Below are 22,045 nucleotides of genomic sequence, written 5' to 3' on the forward strand. Positions count from 1 at the left end.
CTTGCAGGGTACAGTGGACGAAGAAAAGAAAAAAATATGCCGTACGCCGTCTTGGACGATCAAGACTCTAATAAACGACTTTGCCAATAGTATAAATCACACCACACGCCTTTTCTACAATTATAATAGACGACTTAATCTTATCAGCTATATAGCAAAGTAAAAATATGATTTTGTGATCAGATACACGTTGCGAGCGTTCAGGATTGCTAACATTAATCACTTTTCTCCGGTGATGACAACGCGTGAAAATTCGCACCCTTTATACGGTACGCGCCAGTAATACCAGCACACGCATGAAATGCGCCAAATAAGAAATCCGGGCGATGTTCGAGGACACAAATGCTTAGAAAGTATCACTGTAGTCGAAGTAAAAAAAAAACGACGGCATGGGCGTTTCTGCTGTCTTGAGAGTGCCGCCACGACATCGCCGCACGAGTAGGTAAATTTTCCCTCCAAGTACGTGCTGGGTTACCATAGCGACACACGACGAAAATTCACAGTCAAGGATAGCACTTTCCGCGGAACGATGAGCTTTCACCACGCCGTCTACGTCGACGATCACCACCGACGCCATGTTGGCAGATAAAGGAGCCCGGCACGACCGTCATGCAACGCGCGCGACCAGTTCTCCTCGACCTGCGATTTGTCTGTCGTTGCGGTTGTTTCGGTTATTTCCAACGCAGCGGAAAAAGTTGGGCTCGCTCCAACCAGCACCTCCTAGAAGAGAAGGCCGTAGCGCTCTACTCGTGACGTCGCGAGGGAAGGCCATCGGGGGCGCGCAGCGAAGCGAAGGCAACGCGCGTGGATCGATCGTCGTAACGTGCTTTTAGTCACATAAGCGTGTCTTATTAGCTAAATTGATAGCTGCACATAGCAACAGGTCTCGAAAACATTTCATTACACGGGCAAAATATTACACCACTAACTCTAAGTGATGGGTATGGAATGGTACGAGGAAGGCGTATAAGAGAAAACATTGATTCACGCAATTATTGCTGCAGGAATGCATATTTTACACAGAAATACTTCGATAAAATGGCAAGACACGCAGCGATTGGACACAGCAAAACAGGTCACATTGAAAAATCAGGTAGACGTAGTCAACGCGGACACGGCTAGAGGAATGTCACTTACGGTCATGTAAGCGATGTTATCGCGTGCAGTCACTGAATTCTTGCATCATGCCCCGGCCACATGGCAAAAGTAATGTCATTTCGATCGAATGAAAATATGGGGCCGACAAATCAGCTTGCGACGCTCATATAATCACTCAAAACACCGAGCTAATTAAATCCCGTATTATTTAATCAAAATATATTAACGTTTCCGTGTGGCAGGGGTACCAAGCTTACCATTTACAGTCAACTAATTTAATTCTCCCTATGGGCTCGATAAGCCTAAGAACAAAATATAACCTATTCTGTATACAATAATACTATTACCTTAAAGGGATACTGAACCAAGGAATTTGGTGTCCATAATAAGTGGCGCACGTTCTTTCCACGAGCCAGCAGCCGCCGGTGTGCGCGAGCACAGGCAACAAAAATGACGTCACAGACCTCCATTCGTGGTTGAGATGACAGTGAAATGTATGGGCTTCGGACCAAAGGAGAATAAAGACAAGTTTTTCATTTACACAGTGGTGCCTGGTGTAAAAAGTAAGCGATGAATTGGTCTAACAAGCACCTAGCTTTCACTTGTAGAGATGAAAAGCCTGTCTTTATTCTCCTTTAGTCCGAAGCCCATGCATTTCACTGACATCTCAACCGCGAATGGAGGTCTGTGACGTCATTTTTGTTGCATGTGCTCCCGCACACCGGCGGCTGCTGGCTGGTGAAAAGAACGTGCGCCACTTATTATGGGCACTAAATTCTTTGGTTCAGTATCCCTTTAATACAGTTAAGATTCTAGTATAAACGCGGTAAAGGCAACAAAATAACATTAGTATAAATAAACGCATAACCACAAACAACGCACTTTAAATAATCACACAAACTTGTTATTTACCTTCGAGTAAAAACTAGAATTATACCAGGCATAATTATAAATGTCGACGCAATAGCAAACGGGTAATGAGAGAACAAAACTCCATTCTATCACAATATTTTAAAAAAATCGACTGGAGCATTTTACTTGCGTCTTACATGACAAAGAAAGCCCGTAAATAAGTTGTTCCTCACCTGTCGATCGTATCCATACGTCCCATGCGATGCATTACTAAAAAAAGTTTAACACGAACTACAAGAAGTCTCTCTCTGTCGAGAGAGGTCATCGACCAGTGTCATCGTTGACTAGTTGCCACACACGTCAGTCAAACCGTAGCAGGACTTTGTTTCGCGAATCCACGTAAATGCGGTAGTGTCAAGCGAACACACACACAAACAAATGTCTATACCCAAGACTGCGGTGACGATAAAAAAAAAACGATGGGTAGGACAAAACCACACACACACACACACGAGAGCAGCACGAGCAGTGTGGGACGAGAGGCTTAACATTGTCGACCCATCTCTTCCTCGTGTGCGCTCCCTCCTAGCGGCGATGAATGGATTTTTTTTTCGGTTCCTTTCCCTTCTGAAATGTCTCAGCGTACCTTTGCATGCAGTCAGCAGCTCACACGCAACGTAAATTTACCAGAATCAGAGCCCGTACGAGGGAAGATGTCGCATCGGAAATTCGGAGCCAGTTCATTCGAAAAGTGTGGGGAGATGCGGGACTGCGCTTAATCCCACGGTTACGGGGATAATCAAAACGATAAATTCGGTACTTTCAACCTTGGTAACGCGTTGTATATCGCGTTTATATTATATATATAATAAATTGTACACGACTGCGATTTTAAAACGTGTATTAATCTCAGATAAACGCGCACGAACATTAGTACGCCGATACGCGTCGACAGCGGCTTTTTCTTACGTAGTTGCGCCATGGCCTTCCTTCCTCCGCCATTGCGACGTTCCCACTCAGAGCGCTACGGCCTTCTCTTCTAGGAGGTGTTGCTCCAACTCCTGGCGACGTGAACGACACGTGCGTGCATCCTTCCGTCGCTATGGCAACTGACGGTTGCAGACCCTTGCAATGGTCGTTTCGGTCGTTCCCGTCGTTGCGGTCGCTATGGACACATGTTTGCAAACCGGCCTTTAGATTGACATCCTCTTACCTCACTTTCAGACGTCCGCAGGCAGTCGAGTATCCTCGTATACCGCTCACGCGTGGAATCCGTCCACCAGGGCTTCCACACACCTGTCTCGTCGATCTTGCTGCCTGTGGCACCATAGCCACGCATCAATGCGCTCACCACCAACTGCGTTGATACCATGAGCGAAGTAGTCAGGGCGAGCAGTGGTAATAGACTCCAGGTCGATCCTCTCCGTTTATATAGGGTAATAAGTAATACTTTTAACACTATAAAGACTCACCGCATATGTCAAAAGCGGATCATATACTCGACTTTTATGCTTCACAACTACTCGCACCAAGTCATACTTACTTTCACTTAAAGGAGATCAAAACCATTAGACATTTAGCTTTAGGTTCTGGGCTAGGAATAATAGAACATTTATGACACTGAATCATTTCCTCTCGGACGAAACCAACCTAGAGAAATATTTATGCTGCGAGACACACTTTAAGTAAGGTGTGCTTCCAAAGCTAACCTTAATTTTTAAATCAAACTTTCAATATAAGAATATTGTGGCGGAGCAACTTGTTTTTGAGTGGGGAAGCAAACCACACCCGACCGCCCCCCCTCCACCCCCCCCCCCCCCCCCCCCCCCCAGGGCCGATTGGTATCCCTTGGTAGCCGCCGGCCAGTGTTTGCCCAGCCCAGTGACGGCTGTTTCGGGGGGGGGGGGGGGGGGGGGCGAAACATATGCCTTACCCCCCCCCCCCCCCCCACACTCTGAGAACTGGGGGGGCAAGCGCCCCCTTGCCCGACGGTTGGTACGCCCATGGAAGAATATAATGCTTGTACTATTTATCGTAGCAACGAGAACCAGCCAACGCAAGTAATAGGACTCCAAATTAAGCTTCCAAGCAGACCGCACTAAGCACGATCAAACCACGCTCCGCTCGGCTCGGGAAAATGGGTTATGCTAAGCGCAAGTTTGTCTGCTTCTTGCCCAGGGATGGCAACGGCATCAAAACGACGAGCTCTGATTGGTGTGTTGGAAGAATAGGGGGTAGACTCAAGGCATTTAGCATTGAGGTCTTCCCCCAGTTCTTCCAATCAGAGCTAATGAGAACTCGGCGTTCTGACGTCACCGCAATACCTGCGCAAGAAGCAGCCGAACTCGCGCTTCGCATAATCTAAGCCCGAGCTTGCGCCAAGCCTCGCAGGAACCCTCAAAGGTTCGGCAGGTGACCGCCTCCTGCCCTCAGCGTCGACCGCCGCGTCCGGTTTTGGCTAGCATTGCGTGTTGGCTTTAGCAGACGATATTCGGCAAATGGCGTGAGTTTGTGCTGGCTTTGGACCCTGGGCTCGTTTGTGCACCCATAAAGAAAACGCTTCGTGGCCATGGTGACGGTGGCCATAGCAGCCGGACTTTATCGTGTGTAAGAACACGGCGGTGTGGTGAGATCATGTGCCTGCATCGGTCTTCTCGTTATTGAGCGCAACGCGAACAAAAATATTCAGTATGAGGAATCAATGGGGTAGTGCAACGATTTTAATGTTGAAATAATTGGCAGTTTGTATTTTTGTATAGTGTTTACCCAAGCTCAAGTGACCAAAAACGCATCACCTTGTCCTGATAATCTGCTATTTCGTTGAATAATTGCAACAAAAAAAATGTTTTCCCGATCTGCAGTTGCATGTGGTGGTAACGGTAATTACAGTGACAGCGTTGCTGGGGGATAGGCGGAAATCAACAGAAGCCTGTCCCGCTCCGTCCGAACCGTCTTCTGTGTCGATCGCTCGCCCCGACCTTTGACGATGCTAACCCTTTAAATTTGACCATCGCGGAGGAACCCGGTGGTGTCTCTGAAGAGGTAACCCATGAGGAAATAATGTGATCCCTCAGAGTACGTCACTCGAAAGGCCATTTGAAGTTTTGAGAAGCCCTTCGACCGTCAATTTGTTTCATTATTTTTTTTTTTTTAGTAAAACCAGCGCTTTTAAGAAAGTACGGTTTTCTGCTGTTCGTTCCATAGGTGATACAGATTAATTTCCGCAGTTAATTGGTTGAAGTCCGAAAATCATTGAAACGCCAATTTAATGCTGATTTCTGATTTTCTTCGCGATGTAATATTTTGAGAGGCCTCACAAGAAAGCACATGTTTTGCTAAAAATTAAGCTAAACTTATATTTTTTAAGGAAGTAGGAGCGTCGTCCTGCCAGGGGAATTATTTTTGTAAACCTATATACGGAACTTGTGGGGCGCCAAAACACGAATATTTTCTTTAGTGATATGACGTCACCGGTGACGCATTCAGGGATTCGCAAGCCGCAATCAGACTGGAAAATATTTCAGCTTTCGGCGCCCCGCTATGACCAGACGTGAAGGGCGTTGCTCGCTTTTCGGGAACCCTCTCAAATGGACAAAGGGAGGCTAAGATGCAGTAACTTTTGCAGCACTTTCCTCCTCAAAGTCGCTCAAAAATCCCACGAAAAGGTATTTTTATGCCTCCCCCGCCCTTGGCCACCGCTGCGCCACCGCTGTGCGTCTTTCTATTTCCTGCTGGGGCCAACTTTTTATTGGAAGGATCTAACTCGTTCGCTTTTTAAGGAAGCTTAACCTTTTTCTCACAATCACCGTGATGCATCCAAGTGTGGGAAAACGACAAAGCATTCATACACAAAACCAGCGGCGTAGACTCCATTTTCCCCGGGTGGGGGGGGGGGGGGGGGGGGGGGGTGCTTTTCTGCGCATTTTTTTTTTACACCGGCAATTAGCAATACCTTATTTTAGGGGGTACATTTTACAGTATATGTATATCGCCATGTGTCTGTCGCTGTGTGTCAATGTCAATCACCGTGCGAGCGCAGCTTTGTATTCATCGCCGGTATTACGGTGCACGCGCTGGCGAGCAAAAATCTGATATCTTTAGCAGCGACTCCTTCGGAGTCGCTACTGAACGGACTTTTTGAACAGCTCCGAATGGAGTAGGCGCCCTCTATATAAACTTCCGTTTCTTTTTTTTTCTTTTTTGTGGGAAATCGCAAGATGGCAGGCTGCTAAGGAAAAAGACCAAGCGGACGTAAAAGTGATGAATGCCGCGTTACCTTCTCGCCAGAACTGGAAATTGAAGCTAACGAAAGCACGCTGGCATTCCATTTCCCATTCATTTGTCAATAAAGGCAACGTGGGCGTTATTTTGTTTACATGTCACTTATAGAAGCTCGTTACATGGCACGTGAACAGCGTCTCGGTATGCTCGGTAAAGATCATGGCCCGGGGTGGGGCTCTCCCCCCCTGGATCTCACCAGAGGGGGGGGGGGGGGGGCATGATCTCCGCTGCCCCCCCCCCTCGTAGTCTACGCCTAAGCACAAAACAATACAATTGTCTACAGAGAAAAGCTAACACCACTCTGGTTCTCATCATTACACAAAACCAATTTACTTGTGCTGAAGGCACACACACACAACTATAGACAGGTGTCATCATTATACATGCCTAGTTGAGTCTGAGGGGGCTGGTACACAAATCAGAAATAACCATCTATCTGTAGCACAAAAAAAAACAAGAGACAACAAAACATGCATGTTACACAACAAACAAATATGGCGGGTAAGAAGCCACATACCTGCCCCACGCCCCCCCCCCCCCCCCCCAAAAAAAAAAAAAAAATCTATGGGGGAGCCGGGAAGATAGTTTAAACACTTCGATTTGTCCCCCGCATGAGGGGGGGCAGGCTGTGCTTGTACGCCCCCCCCCCCCCCCCAATCCCCTTTTTTCTTTTTTTGTTCCTAGTTTGGGTGTTTGCAGTTCACCTGGCAAGGGCCTTCGGCCTATCTGCTGCACCCCGTCTCTCCTGAGCCGAAATAAGTTAAATAAAGATGAAAATGAAAATTAGAGTGAAATGACGCTTCTATACATGCTGACCTACCGCCCTCCTAACCTCCGCCAAACACAAAAAGCACCGGGGCGACGGAGAGGCTTACTTGAAAAGTCAAAAACACAAAAAAATGGCAGGCAGGACTTGTAAGACTGACTGACGACAGGTTCAGAGCGAGGACAGATGGGACAGAGATATTAATGGAGCCCGACAAAACGAGGTCGGCGAGTGTCTGCTTCCCCTGTGTGGAAGCTGGAAATCCAGAAGGTGGTGCTTCAGACCCACGGACAAAACATAGGCAGGAGGGACTACCGCGGCGCTTAAAGGCCATCATTAGGAGAAGGATAGGGGGTGGGGGAGGGGGGGGGACGGGTGAGCTTGAGCCGGGATTCGGGAGTACGTAGAAGAGGCGAAAATCTACGAGCTCCCACATTCGACAAGGCGCCTTCGATGGCGAAAGCTTTGCGCGCATGCGGCGTCCAGCCCGGAGGGTGTTGAGGAATGAGGTGAAACATGTTTACAAACTCAGGAGAAATATTAAGAAAAGCCGACAGGATAGAGAAATTTGGTAGGTGGTCGGGAGCTCTCTGAGTTCGTAACTGAGAGGCTATTATTCCGGGAGATCATTGTGATATAGCTTGTTTATCTCACATAACAAGCATCCATCGTTTTTACTCGGTTGTGTCCTTTTTCGGTGGATGCATGGAAATGCCATCTTTAGCCGCACTTAGCCGCTGCGCAATGACAAACTCTTAGACGCTACAAAGCGTTTCGAACCTACCCGATGTGCACGAGAAAGGTAATTACTAATTTATGTAAGCCAGATGAGGACGTAAACAGTTAAAAACTGTGGCCCACGAGTATGTGATAATCTGCCTCTACGGTGACTATCCAAGTCTAGCGCTATCACTTGCAATCGCTGCGCGGCGTTGATAAAAAAAATCGGTGTGCGTGCCAATGGGCAGGGGCAATGAGAGTTGTTAGGTATGCATAACACGGGTTTATTTAGAAGGCCGAATTTGGCCGCGTACAAGAGTCGAAGAGGTAGAGAACGGAATGGCGAACAGTGAGTCCTTCCGCGTCCGCCTACTGGAGGATGGCGCTGCTATCGCTCACACTTGCCCGATCTGCTGCATACACAACATCCCTTCCACCCTGTGGAACGTAGTCCTGGTAACGCCGTGGGGGTCTTCTCTCACGTTGAGGGTACCTAGAAGCTCCTGTTGTTGCAGGTTAGCTGGGAGAGCTCTGCTCCTGTGAAAGGCTTCCAGGCAGGTTAGGACAGTCGGGTCTAGGCAAGGAGGTGGTGGGGCTGGCGGGTGGACTTGGACTTGGAGAATCTTCATTCACCCCCGGCTGTTGTGGGTCCTGGCCAACCACAGGGGAGTGATCACCATCGGTCGTGTCACCACAAGTGTCACTGGCAGCTCCACCAAGGTCTATTGGACTGGCACGGTTGCGGAGTTGATCAACATGCCTTCGCCAAACGCGACCGTCGGACAGACGAACTCGGTACGACAGGGGTCCTGTGACTGAAGCGATGAACCCGGGAACCCACTTGGTGCTTCCTTGATAGTTCCGCGCATACACCGCATCGCCGGGACAGAACTCCCGAACTCGTTGAGAACCGTCTCGGAAGTAACGCTCCAGAGATGACCCATCCAGATGAAAATCGAGATGCAGACGGTCTATGGCAGATCGCAGTCGTCTCCCCATCAGAAGTTCAGCCGGACTCTTCCCCGTAGTTGTACTGGGTAAGATGTGCTGAGGGGGGGGGGGGGGGGGGGACCCAACAAGAAACAGGACAGCTTTGTTGCCCAGTCTCCTTGAGACAACTTGCGTAGCACTTGTTCTGTTTCCTGCACCATCCCCTCAATCTGCCCATTGGAGGACGGGTGATAGGTTGCGACTGTAATGTGCCGTATCTGATTCTGGGTTGCAAACTCAGCAAACTCTTCTGACGTGAACGCAGTTCCATTGTCCGACACTAAAACTTCGGGAATGCCAAAGCGAGCAAACATCGCTCGAAGTTCCTCGACATTGATTTAGTCAAAGAAACTTCCAACCACTTGGAATGCGAATCGACGACCAGCAGAAAAACCTTCCCTTTGAAGGGACCGGCAAAGTCAATGTGCAAACAAGACCAAGGGTTCTTCGTGAACTCCCATGGGTGCACCGGTGCCTTGCTGGGAGCTTGTCGAGTTTCTCGGCACATTTGGCAGTCGCGTCGAACCTTGCATTCGACGCGACTGCCAAACTGTCGATGCCCGGCCACCACACTGTGCTGCTTGCAAGACCTTTCATCAGCACTACTCCAGGGTGCGAGGTGTGTAGGGTGTCAAGGACTTGAGCCTGTGCGGGACCCGGAATCACAACACGAGATCCCCAGAGCACACAGTTTCTGTAGCTGGACAGTTCGTTCTTCCTGGCCACAAAGGGGCGGAATTCCTCTGGCAGCTTCCCTGAAGGCCAGCCTTGCAAAATCCAGCGGTGCACACGCGACAGAACCGGGTCAGTGTGTGTTAATGCTGCGATCTTGGTAGAATCTAGAGGAACCTCCGGCGCTGCCTCCAGCAGCAAGATGTCTCCCAACGGTGGCTCGTGCTCATTCTTGACAGGAAGCGGAAGACGACTCAAAAACGTCGGCATGTGGCAGCTTGGAGCCAGGTGCGTACAACAGTTCGTAGTTGTATGCAGAAAGTTGCAGACTCCAGCGCAACATCCGAGGTGACAAATCGGCAGGAACAGGCTTGGCCTGATGCAACAGGCCCAGAAACGGCTTATGGTCTGTCAAGAGTTGAAACTTCCGACCAAAAACGTACTGGTGGAATTTCCGAACACCAAATAGCAAAGCCAGAGCCTCCCGGTCTATCTGCGCATAGTTACGTTCTGCTTTTGTCAAAGTTCTCGAGGCAAAGGCCACTGGTCTTTCAACGTCGTCTTCTCCCATTTGGCTCAGCACAGCACCCAGCCCGCACGGAGACGCGTCACAGGCCAGCCTTATTGGACGTAACACATCATAGTGTGCTAAGACGGCTGATGATTCCAGCAGGCTCTTGGCACTCTGGTACGCCTTTGCTTCAGTCTTTGTCCAAATCCATGCCTTGTCCTTGTCCAGGAGGCGGTAAAGTGGCTCCAACACATGTGAAGCTCCTTTCAGGAAACGGCCATAGAAATTTAAGGCTCCCAAGAACGACTGTAGCTCCTTCTTGTTCCCTGGTTCCGGAGCTTGCTTGATCGTTTCAACTTTTTCAACCAAAGGGCTTACTCCGTCCATGTTGATACGGTACCCCAGGTACGTCACTTCCTTGTCCCTGAATGCACACTTGTCGGCATTCAGACGAAGCCCATCGTCTTGGATGCGCTGCCGCACCTTACGCAACCGTTCTTCGTGATCGGCGACTGTTCTTCCAGCAACGAGGATGTCATCCAGAAAACACTGAACTCCTTCGAGTCAGTTTATTACTCCTTCCATGTAACGTTGGAAGATGGCTGCTGCCACTGCCACACCAAACTGCAATCGCGTCACCTTGAACAGGCCCTTGTGTGTTGTCACAGTCTGCAGCATGGCGGTGTTCTCGTCGACACAGAGCTGTTGGTAAGCTTGATCCAAGTCAAGCCGGGAAAACACCGAGCAACCTCCCAGTCTTGCGAGCAGTTGCTCTGGAGTGGGCAGTGGGTAAGTCTCCTAGTTGACGACTGGGTTGAGCGTTCCCTTGTAGTCTCCGCAAATCCTCATCTTTCCATTCTTCTTTAGAATCGGAACAATAGGCGTCGCCCAACGAGAATGCTTGACCGGAACATAAATCCCTTGCTCCACTAACTTCTCTATGTCTTCGTCTACTTTCGGCAGAAGAGCGAAAGGTACTTGCCGCGACTTGTGAAACTTGGGTGTGGCTTGCTCCTCCACTTCAATCCGCACCGGAGGACCTGTGCTCTTCCCTAACCCAAGCTTGAACACATTTGGGTAGTCCTCCAGCAGAGTTTTGACACTCGTCACCACATTGCGTACCGCTGGCTGGCCTTCTCCGCTGGAACTCTTGGAAACTGGAGCTCCGTTGAGCTAGTGCAGTCCTTCCAGGGATATGCATAACGGTTGAAACCAGTCTCTCCCTAGGATGCTGATTCCAGACCCTTTTGTGACGAGTAGAGGTAGCTTGCACTCTCCACCGTTGTACTTGACAAGAACTTCCACTTCACCCACGATCCGGACAGGCTGTTGTGTGTAGGTCCGCACTCCTCTGGAACACGGTCGAAGTGCCTTCCTCGAGATTCCCAGCTTGCTCAGTATCCCCAGGTTGACAATGGAACAGACGGATCCAGAGTCCACTTCCATCGATACCTCCTGTCCGTTCACGGTGACCGTTGCCATGAAAGCCGGCAGTCCACTGGCGATGTGGTAAAGTCCGTGCACTCCTGAGCGTCCCAACTTGCCTGGGCGTTTATTGTCGCTCTTAGCCCTGCTCCTTGCCTGTTGCTTTTGACGGCAGGCTCGAACGATGTGCCCCTTTCGCTTGCAGAAATGACGCTCTGCGTTGCGGAATCCACAGCTTGTAGCGTCGTGGTCGCCGTTGCAGCGAAAACACCGCCTTGTTCCTGTCGCTTTTGGCTCTTTTGAGGGTTCTTGTTTTCCACCCGGCTTGGCACCCTTGGGCACTTGATCCATCCAATGTAAATCGGACGCCGCAGGCAACGCTCCTCTGATGTTTTCCGTTTGCCGCGTGGCATACTCGGCAGCGACAGCCTTATCGTACGCTTTCTTGAAGTCCAACGTAGTCTCGGCCAGGAGACGCCGTTGCAGCCCTTTGTCCCTAACGCCGCAGAGGAGACGATCGCGGAGCATGTCTTCCAGGAAGACGCCGAACTCGCAGTGCTCGGAGAGTCGGCGCAAGTCCGCGACGAATTCCGCGAGGTCTTCACCAGGCTGCTGACTTCGTTTGTGGAATGAGAAACGTTGTACGATTACCGAAGGCCTTGGCGTGAAGTGGCTTGTGAGCTTTGAAACGATGTCCGCGTACGGCGTCTCTGCCGGCGTCGCCGGCGAACACAGCAAGCGAAGGATAGCGTACGTAGCCGGACCGCAGACGCTGCACAGCACTGCTCTCTGCTGCTGCTCCTCTACCACGTCGTTCGCCGCGAAGTAGTACCCCAGGCGTTCCTTGTACGTAGGCCAGGATTCCGGGTGGTCCGGCGAAAACTCTTCCATGTGGCCCAGTCGACCCATGAAGACGTTCGAAACGCTAGGCTTAGCTTCCGAAGCCATCTGGTTCTGCCCGCTGCCGCCGCCGTTCCGCAGCCGCTCGCCCTCGTTGCCTCGTGTGGAGTCTCGCCGCTTGTTTTTGCTTCTTCATGCGGCCGCCGTCGCTTACTGTTGGTCTGTGACCTCGTCGCCAAATGTTAGGTATGCATAACACGGGTTTATTTACAAGGCCGACTCTGGCCGCGTACAAGAGTCGAAGAGGTAGAGAACGGAATGGCGAACAGTGAGTCCTTCCACGTCCGCCTACTGGAGGATGGCGCTGCTATCGCTCACAGTTGCCCGATCTGCATGCATACACAAGAAGAGTTCATGATTTTATAGTATTTGTGTTTCGTCTCTATGACCTCACTTTGAGATCCTATCGGGAAAATGCTTTTAAGGCAAAAAATCAGTAAATAGGTAAATGGTTGGAATGATCCACTCTCTCGTTGCAACCGTCGGATTTTTTTTTTTTTTTTGCCGAAGACGTTTTCTTTTATTATTCTCGCCAAGCGCTACATGTTTTAACAAAACACAACTTACAAGGAAGGAATACGAATAAAATATTTGGCAATGATAGCACTATAAAAAACAAAGCGCTCACTTCAACAAAGGGAAGGGGGTTCACTAACCAGAAAGCAGGGCTCAAATAAAAGTTTTATGATGATGATGGTTACGTAGAAATTAACCGCTAACAACCGAGAAATTGTAGCGAATTACTAAGAGTGGGTAAAGATTAAACTTCGCAATGCCCTGTACGCTGCGAAAATGAGCATGACGTTTCCCTTACATGATTGTCATATTGTGGCTTTGATTTTTTTATATCTAATTCTTTATATGCCTTGCACGTGACGTACGATGTTCTTTACCAGTGTACCTTGGTACCAAGCGCCTCATTAATGCAGTGGAAGCTATGTTGTCACTTGCCTCAACGGGCGTTTCAAATCATAATACATTTGCGCACCCAACGTCACTCTGTCATGTGTGAAGGACGCCTGTTTGCAGTACAATGTTACGTCAATGCAAGGCATCCTTTCTGTTTTGTTATTTGCGCAAATTCCTTCGTTGTTCGCTGCGATTGGACGAACCTTCTGTTTTTCAAAAAAATTAACGCGGAGGCTTCTAAACTGTACTTCATGAAGCACAACATAAGGGGAGATTTCCGTGCGCACGAAAGTCAAAGGGTTTTGGCTTTTCAACTATGAATTGAAACTTCGCAGGAAGGAAACTGGGTGGTACAGCCTCTCCCAACACTAACGCCGCCACGAGAGAGCCTTTTCTGCTGACGCTCTGACTTGTCGAGGACTACCCTATCCAGGTACGGCAATAAAGTTTGTTCGTTGTCGGATTTATCTCTTAGCAAGCGGCAATAGCTCAATATCTGAGAAATCAAGGGATGTTATTAAGGTTGGAAAAGACCACTGTATATACCTATTCTCATCTCGACACCCTTTTTCAAACCAAAGTATTAAAAGGTGGCTGTTAAAAGCTGACGATATTGACAGTATTACTTAGCGCCGTTAGCGTCAAGATGCGTGATCAATGCTATTCGTGTATCGTGGAATCTGGAAGCACGAGGTAGGTGCAACCGGTTCAGTCAGGCTAAAATACTGGCAGATAGTGATAAATGAGAATAAAATAACTAATGAAGAGGCAGCTAAACGTGATGGCGACACGTCAAAACCGATTTGGATGGAAAAACTATTTTATTTTTCGGGTTTAGACCGTCGGCTTACCTCGGTGAACAATTTACGAGCGCAGCTTTGACAAGCTGTTGTAGCTTTCTCTTTATCAGATATAATAATAGAAGTGCTCCCAGAAGCAAACATGTGTCTCCTGTAAGTTTGTTTAGATGGGCGCCCCTGAGTGAACTAAAAATGCAAAAAAAAAAACAAAACAAAAAAAACAGAAACTATACATAGGTTGCATTGGCGTGATTTGGTCATCATCTCTAATCATGAAGCGTAGCCTTTACTGTACTAATTCTACAAACAAGAAACAAGCGTTGCAAGCGAGCGTAAACGAGTCATTGCAGCTTCCATTGCATTAACTGCAGGCTTCCACTACCAGCAAGGAGGACGGCTTTGACGGCACGTACAAGCCATGTACAGGAACTTTTATATGCTTTAAATGAGTACTAAAATAGGCGAATCCTGGAGCCAGAAAACACTGCCACACGCCCATCGGGGGCATTTTGAAAGCAATTCTAAGATGTGCTCGCTTGAAGTTCTTTTTGAGATTTATTTTGATGGCACTTAATATGAACACTGACGGAAATCAACGTCCAATCCTCTGCTTACCGCATTACCGATAACTTTCACGACATAAGCATGTCGAGATAATGCTGTCACCTCGATGGGCAAAACTGGGACCAGTATGAGTCTTTCACTGCTGTCTTCACTGACAGTCCGGTACATCAGCTCCTCGAGGTTTCATGTCGTCCTATCCTCCAGTAGTTTTGCCTTCACGGAAGCCTGCTGATTGACCGCGCTCCTGATCCAAATACTCCGGAGACAGCATATTCCTGAATGCAGCGCAGATGTGGACACCTCGCGGCAGACGTCGCCCAGGAGATTACGCTGAGGAGCTGGAGGAGCTTTTGGCCAGCGCTGTGGGGTCTCTTTTAACTACCTGGACAAAAAACCGGAAAGGCATCAGCTCGTCTTGACTTTGTCGAAACCACAGACTGCGGCGTATCAGATAATCCAGGTAGCTGGAGAGAAAGAGTGGTGGCAGACGGCGCCGAGGAGCTTACGCTCAGAAGCGTCTGACTATCGCCTCCATGTCAACTGGAAAGGCCTCACTAAAGGATTCTGAAGCCGACGGCTCGCGTTTCTTACCGAAAGAAGGCCCCCAAAATTTTTGAATAAACTGGGCGGCTTGTGAAGACGAGAGATTATGTTTTATCTTCGGCAAGGTCACCATTTTCCGAGTCAACGAAGGTGATCGCAGCTTTGCCGCTGAGTGATGTTCGAGTGTGTGCAATGTGGGACGAAACAGAGGCGGAGCCTGATGTTTTGGAAGGGCCACATTTACAGGCATTGGCTACCCTTTCCATAATGCAGATATCCTACCTAGGGCCTTGGGGGAAACCTTCCCTTCAATAAGGATGGCGTAAAGTGTTGACTTGTGCCCTCTGAACTGAACATAGGACCGTATACGAAATATCAATAGACAGCACTTTTTAATCGGCAGACCCGTCTCTCCGGCAGGACGTTCCTCTTCGGAGTACAGCCCTTGTCCTGGCCTTAATCGAGCTGATCCAGCAGGACAACCGCTGAATCCAAACACACCGATCCTGGTCTCTACATATTTATTCGCAGCTTTGCGAGCACGAATTTGGTGAGTGTTTTTTTTTTCTCGCTCCTCTTCCAAATGGGTGCTGTATGTATTGCGTGTGCTCCGATATGCAGTAGTTTCTGCGCCTTGTAATTTAATTTTCTTGAAAGAAGTTACTTTATGAGAGACATTGCAATCAACGGTCTGGAAAAGTGGCAACACGTCATTTGGATTTATATTGGTCAAAATTACCAAACGTCATTCTTTTTTTCTCTTTGACGATGCATAATACCCGAAAAGGTAAACCGACGTAAAAGGCAGCCGAGTCCTCTGAAAACTTGAAGTATTAGTCCTAGCCGAAATCATGAAAATCGAGTTATTCTAAGTGGCGAAAGATTCTCCCGTTTGATTCTTTTTTATATTAAAAAATGAGTTGAACATGCGCGACTATGGTTATTGCTATGACTTCCGGTAACGCAAAGCAAAGTCAGAGGGTAGATTTTGGCCTCTAACGTGATTGGACTTTCCAGTCGCGTTGAAACATTGGATTTCTCTGCGTTTCATTTTTTTCAACGACATCCAATTCTATATTAGAACACATTTTCACAATTATACACGTATGAACATATTAGTGCGTAGGGGAGAGTGGGGAAACATCGGCCTATGTTTTACTTTCTTTCTGTGGCTATAATCCTTTATTAAGCTTTCCTCAAACTATTCGCAGAGTTACTGGCCAACAGTCTGGTATCAGTGTGTCGTGTCTATGTTAATACTTTTTTTTCATGAAGATATTTGTTTATATAAGTAAATTTTATACATAGCAATACCATAAAATGAATTTTTCAAAACACTTCACTGTCTGAGATTACCCCACGGTGGTATTTCCGGCCACAAATTAATAACATATAGACTTAATCTTACGTGCACTGGTGGACGCATCTTGGGCTAGCTAGTTCCTTTTCTCAAGGAAGGCACTGCGCATGCAAAAAATTTACTATTTTATTAACTAGAAAAATAGAAGCTCAAAATTTGCTTGGTAGTCGTCTCACCTCAAAGTCACTGAGCACATGTGTTTATTTTATTTTATTTACCAATATTACTGTCAGGTGAATCTGCCTGAGAAAGTGTACAAAGCGGGAATCCTAATTATGCGTACTTGCAGAAAGAAATTGTAAAGTGGTCTAGGCGAACTTGAAAATTATACTTTTTTTTTTTACTTTCAGTACTAGCGCTAGCTCTAGCGGAGAAGCTGAAATAGGTTATCCGTTAAATTGAAAAGCTAGGAAGTCTGAAGAGCCGCATTTAGACGCCGTCGCGCGTTGTGTGCTGTCGCAATCTACTACTTCTGTTAAAGAAGTGTGGCGGTCCACCGGCCTACCAAGCAGCAGATAAAAGACGACGACGTTACTCGTCGATACGAGCCCGGTGGCACGAGAGAATAAACAGAACGTTTTCACCTAAGCTCGGAGTCGGTCGCACCATCTATTCCGTCTGCAACATCGAGCGCGCTACAAAATGGTGACCCGGACGTGATGATCGGCTCCGAGCACCTGCCATCCAGGGGAACGTTCTCCGCGGCACGGGTCACGGCAGCGGCTTGGGATTTGGACGATTATGCGGGAACACATCTTCCTCGGCCCCCGCATCCGGATCCTCCGACACTGCCTCCGCCCCGTCGCGTCTGCCGCCGGCATCTCCCAGCAACGGGCTGCGACCACCTCGCTCACCCCGCCGGCACGGCAAGTCTACGTTCTTTGGCATTTCCACCACTGCCGCAGCCCCTGGTGTCACCCCGGCAGTCGTGCCCATCTGCGTGGTGTGGTGCTGGCCTGGCACGGTCGCGTGCTGCCACAACATGTGGGGCGTGCCGCACCGCGCCACGCTGGGGCATGGCAAGTCACGGCGGACCATACTGTTCTTGACAAGACACTTCGCTAACCGACCAGGGCCTCTTTATCGCTGGTCATGCATTTCCCTCCGCTCGGTGCGTCACCTCCAGGGATGACGCTGTATCGGTCCCACAGCTGACCGCCATGTCCCTTGGAGCCCGAGCTGCGACGGAGCCCACTCCACATTGGCTGCACAGCACGAACGCATCGCTGTGCCCTTTCTCTGCTGCCGCATTGCTCTATAATAAGCCTGACTTCAGCGTCAAGTCCCTGCGTGGTTTGCGCAGGCTGTCTTCTGCACCACTCTCTGCCACGTCGTCCGGCTCGTATCACTAGCCAACGGCAACAGCCCAACTCACTTGCTGCTGCCGCAACCACTCAATCGCTCCGTCCCCCTACAGCCTGCATAGCTGCAGGCGACGGCTCTAGGGGGGGAGCTCTGTGGCGGTCCACCGGCCTACCAAGCAGCAGATAAAAGACGACGACGTTACTCGTCGATACGAGCCCGGTGGCACGAGAGAATAAACAGAACGTTTTCACCTAAGCTCGGAGTCGGTCGCACCATCTCTTCCGTCTGCAACATCGAACGCGCTACAGAAGCATTGGGGAGTTTTAGCCGACCCCCTTTCTGCTCTGAAATTGACACCGCATAACGACGAGGAAAAGAGCCGCAGGGTTATCGGAACGGCCGGCTAAAACTTCCTATTATCTCTCCCATCATATTACCATCCTGTTGGTGGTTGGCATTACACCCTCACGAGAAAAGCCACGAGCAAAAACGGCTATCGCGCAACTCCAATATACCAACGAATATGCGAGTAAGATGTTGTGCTGATGAAGAGTATATTTTTAAAGTTATTTCACTTTAAAATCTCTCAAGTCAAAACATTATAACACAGTTTTGAAATTAATATGGATTCTTTTTTTTTTTTTTAGAGATCGAGTGAGTTGTGTGTACCTACATGTTGTCCCTTTGATGAGAAACTGTGCAGGACAGGCGGCAATACCTAGTTCGATAAGTGAGAAATATGTGTGGCCAATATTTTCCGCCAACCCCAGTATTAACCCCCTCTCTCCTACTGCATCAATATCATATCCGGGGTCTAAGAAAAGAAGTTGGGAATGTAGTATTTTAAGCTTTTGATATGATACTTAATTTTCAAAGCATTTTTTTTATTACGTGCAACTGAATAATCTTGTTTTGTACTTTTTCAGAAGATTTCGGACCACTATGGAAAATTGCCTCATTAGATAGCGAAAAGCTCCCGATATCAACTGCAGGACTCCAAATGCTTGCCCAGCCCTATACAGTGATTTCTCAAAGAAGCCAACCGTCGGTAAGGCTCAAGATAAGTGCACTTTGGCGAAAATGCTGCGACGAGCTGAGGAATGCGCTAAAAGAGTTTTCTGCGAATTATGTCGCGCAGGTTGAGCACTTCTTCGGATGTTGTATTATAGAAGCTTCCTTCGTTCCTCATTAATTTTGAGAAAGTTGTGGATTTTCCAATTCAAGATAATTATGATCAAACTGTCTTTGAATGTGGTAGCAGCTCATGAGCGATAAACGCGCTTCTGCGCGCATGCCGGGCAGTCATTCATAAGAAAACTAAAACAACATCAGATCGTCATATGCTCTCTTTAAAACATCTTAGTGACGCGTCTGCCTGTAGCAAGAATTGCTTATTCATATTTTGATCAAATTGTTTCTTGTTTATAAATTCAGACAACACCGACAGACCTTCTCCTAACCCTGACTTCACTGACGCTTTGGATGATCTTGAACGCGTGGAGGATCCTTCAACATTATGTTTGCCGGATGAGCAACGCCATCATGGGAAAGATACTGCAGCCGCCGGCAAATTTGTGCCAGCAAAAAACTAACGGTTCAAAAAGAGCAAAGGTAACAGGTCCTGCAGCATGCATAGTTTCAAATGTTTCATTGGCTACACTACGTCACTGATCGGTATGTCGCTCTTTGTCACGAATGCAGTATTCCGTTTAAGAAAAGAGAGGTCACTATCCCGGGCTTAGAGCTCAGCTTTATACATATTGGGTTCTCAAACAGGAAGAACGCGCTTGAGAAGTTTCTCTGGCATGAAAATAGCACGTATCACCTCGAAGCCGTGCAGTATCAACTTCAGAAAACAAAAGGTGCACGTGCTGTTGAGCTCCTTTCAAGGAATTCTATGAAGCAGCACCAAGAGTCCAGGGACGCTTTTTGCGTCATTGTGAGGTCTATTCGGAACCTCTTCCGCACAAGTCAGGCTCTGCTTGGGCACACTGTACAGGACGGCAACCTAGTTGATTTATTAAGGAACGCTCCCAGGATGTGCCTGCTCTTGAGACCTGGTTAACTCGAAGAGACAGGTAGCTGAGCAGTGACATCTAAAATGAAATAATCAAAATCATGGCTCCCACACTACAACACCACAATGTAGAAGAGGTGAAAAGGGACCTTTTTTCTGGAATCATCGCCGACGGGACCGGCAACATCACCGATGATGTTCCCGGCAGAGGTCGGCATTTTAGGTTGCCCTCACACACCCTCACCCTCACAGCGACACTCACATAAGCCCTTCACTCACCCTCACCCTCAAAACCACACTCACCTTCAACCCTTCACTCACCCTCATCCTCACAGTCACGCTCACCTTCAGCCCTACATTCACCCTGACTGAACCTCATGGCCCTCACGCCCCACACGCACTCACCACTCTCAAGGCTCTCACGCACTCATGGCCCTCACCGCCCTCACAGCCTTCACGCACTCATACCCCTCATGCCCCTCACGCACTCATCGTAGCCCTCACGCCTCTTACCGCCCTCACTCACTCATGGCCCTCACGCCCCTCACCGCCCTCACGGCCCTCACGCACTTATACCCCTCACACCCCTCACGCACTCATGGCCCTCACGCCACTCGCCGCCCTCACCGCCCTCATGGCCCTCACGTCCCTCACCCCCTCACGGCTTTCACGCACTCATAGCCCTCACGCCCCTTACGCACTCACCGCCCCCATGGCCCTCACGCACTCATTCCCCTCACGCCCCTCACGCACTCATGGCCCTCAAGCCACTCAGGCCCGCTTCAGATGGGGCAATTTCGCCCAGAAACTTGATTTCGCAACACCAGCAACATAGGCCGCCCGCGTTCACACGCAGTAACCAATTGCTGCAACTTGGCTTTATCATTATGAATTTTTTTTCGGACTATTTAGACACACAATTACGCGCTATAAACGTGTTTTTATGCATTTAAATCTCGTTGGGAATACTAAGGCGTCTTTCTGAAATATTTGATTTCCAAAAACGATCAATATCAAACCAGAACCAAGTCTTTTGTTGTCATCATCACCGGCACGAGGTATCACGTGAAAATATCGCGTCCCTGATTGGATGCAATCGCTTCAAACGTCTTCGGATTGCTCCGAGTTGCTCGCTTGTTTTGATCCGGACCCGATCGCAGCAATTCGTGTCGATCTAGGGAAAGCCATGTAACAACCCGCCAGCAACACCAAAAATGCTGAGAAAGTTGCTTCGTCTGTCCTTACGCATTCACCGCCCTCACGACCCTCACGCACTCATGGCCCTCACACCCCTCACGCACTCACCGTCCTCACGGCCCTCACACCCCTCACGCACTCATGCCGTTCACACACTCACCGCCCTCACGCCTCTCACGCACTCATCACCCTCACACCCCTTACGCACTCACCGCCCTCACGGCCCTCATACCCCTCACGCACTCATGGCCCTCACGACGCTCACCGCCCTCACGCCCCTCACGCACTCACAGCCCTCACACCCCTCACGCGCTCACGGTCCTCACAGCTTTCACGGCCCTCACTCACCCTCACACTCATGAATTTTCCTGGTTCAGAAACTCACTCACCCTCACCTCACCTGTGGAGATGAGGGTGTGTGAGGGTGAGTGAGGGCCCTCATGAGTGAGGTTTTCCGAAGTATGGTTGCCGGAGACGAGCAGTTTAGTCTATGGTTGCGTTGGGTCGAAAATGTGTTGCTGAAGATCAAGGAAGAGTTCCAGACTCTAAGGCTAACACGCTGTTCATAGAAGTCAAGGATATGCTTGCTCGTCTAGTGCTGGACGTGATTAGTTTGCTAGGGACACTGCTTTGATGGTGCAGGAAAGATGCGTGGGCGTTTCTCTGGTTTTCAGAAGAAGATAACCGACATTCAGTTGAAATTCGTTTACGTGCATTGTGTCAGACTTTTTTTTTTAATTTTGGCTCTGCCGGAGGTTCGAGGGAAGCAGCAGAAAAGTCGCAGAAGCGTTTACTGTAAATTTTTGTGTCCAACATCATTCCAGCGTCCTCAAAACGGTAGAACACATGCATAGGAATAGTCCTCCCTTCATTCGTGGACGCGTCACAGGAAACGTCCGTCAAGGCAATTAATCTTCTGCCACTCTGTCCAGCGAGGTGGACAGTGCGAGTGAATTCCGAAAACCGATTTCTGCAGAACTACGAGGGGGTTCAAGTTATGGTCTACGATCTTTTGCAACGCCATGATTCAATAAAGATGATCGAAGAGCAATCGTGAGAGGGTACGAAAAACTGCCCAACAAGTTTGAAACACTTTTCGGACTGACCATGTCAAAGGAACCTTTCGGCCCATGTG

At 48.9% G+C, this 22,045-nt stretch overlaps 1 protein-coding gene across 1 annotated transcript in view; it reads right to left on the bottom strand.

The window, feature by feature from the left end:
- LOC120848850 (neprilysin-1-like) overlaps nucleotides 1–22,045 on the bottom strand; it is a 53,403-nt gene that overhangs the window by 8,530 nt on the left and 22,828 nt on the right. Inside the window, exon 3 of the mRNA XM_042293210.1 lies at nucleotides 3,164–3,307. Within this exon, the coding sequence (XP_042149144.1) occupies nucleotides 3,164–3,307 (144 nt within the window). The remainder of the gene's footprint in view (nucleotides 1–3,163; nucleotides 3,308–22,045) is intronic.

Source organism: Ixodes scapularis, unplaced genomic scaffold (assembly GCF_016920785.2).
Source record: "Ixodes scapularis isolate PalLabHiFi unplaced genomic scaffold, ASM1692078v2 PGA_scaffold0__279_contigs__length_252992795, whole genome shotgun sequence".
Lineage (NCBI taxonomy): Eukaryota > Metazoa > Arthropoda > Arachnida > Ixodida > Ixodidae > Ixodes > Ixodes scapularis.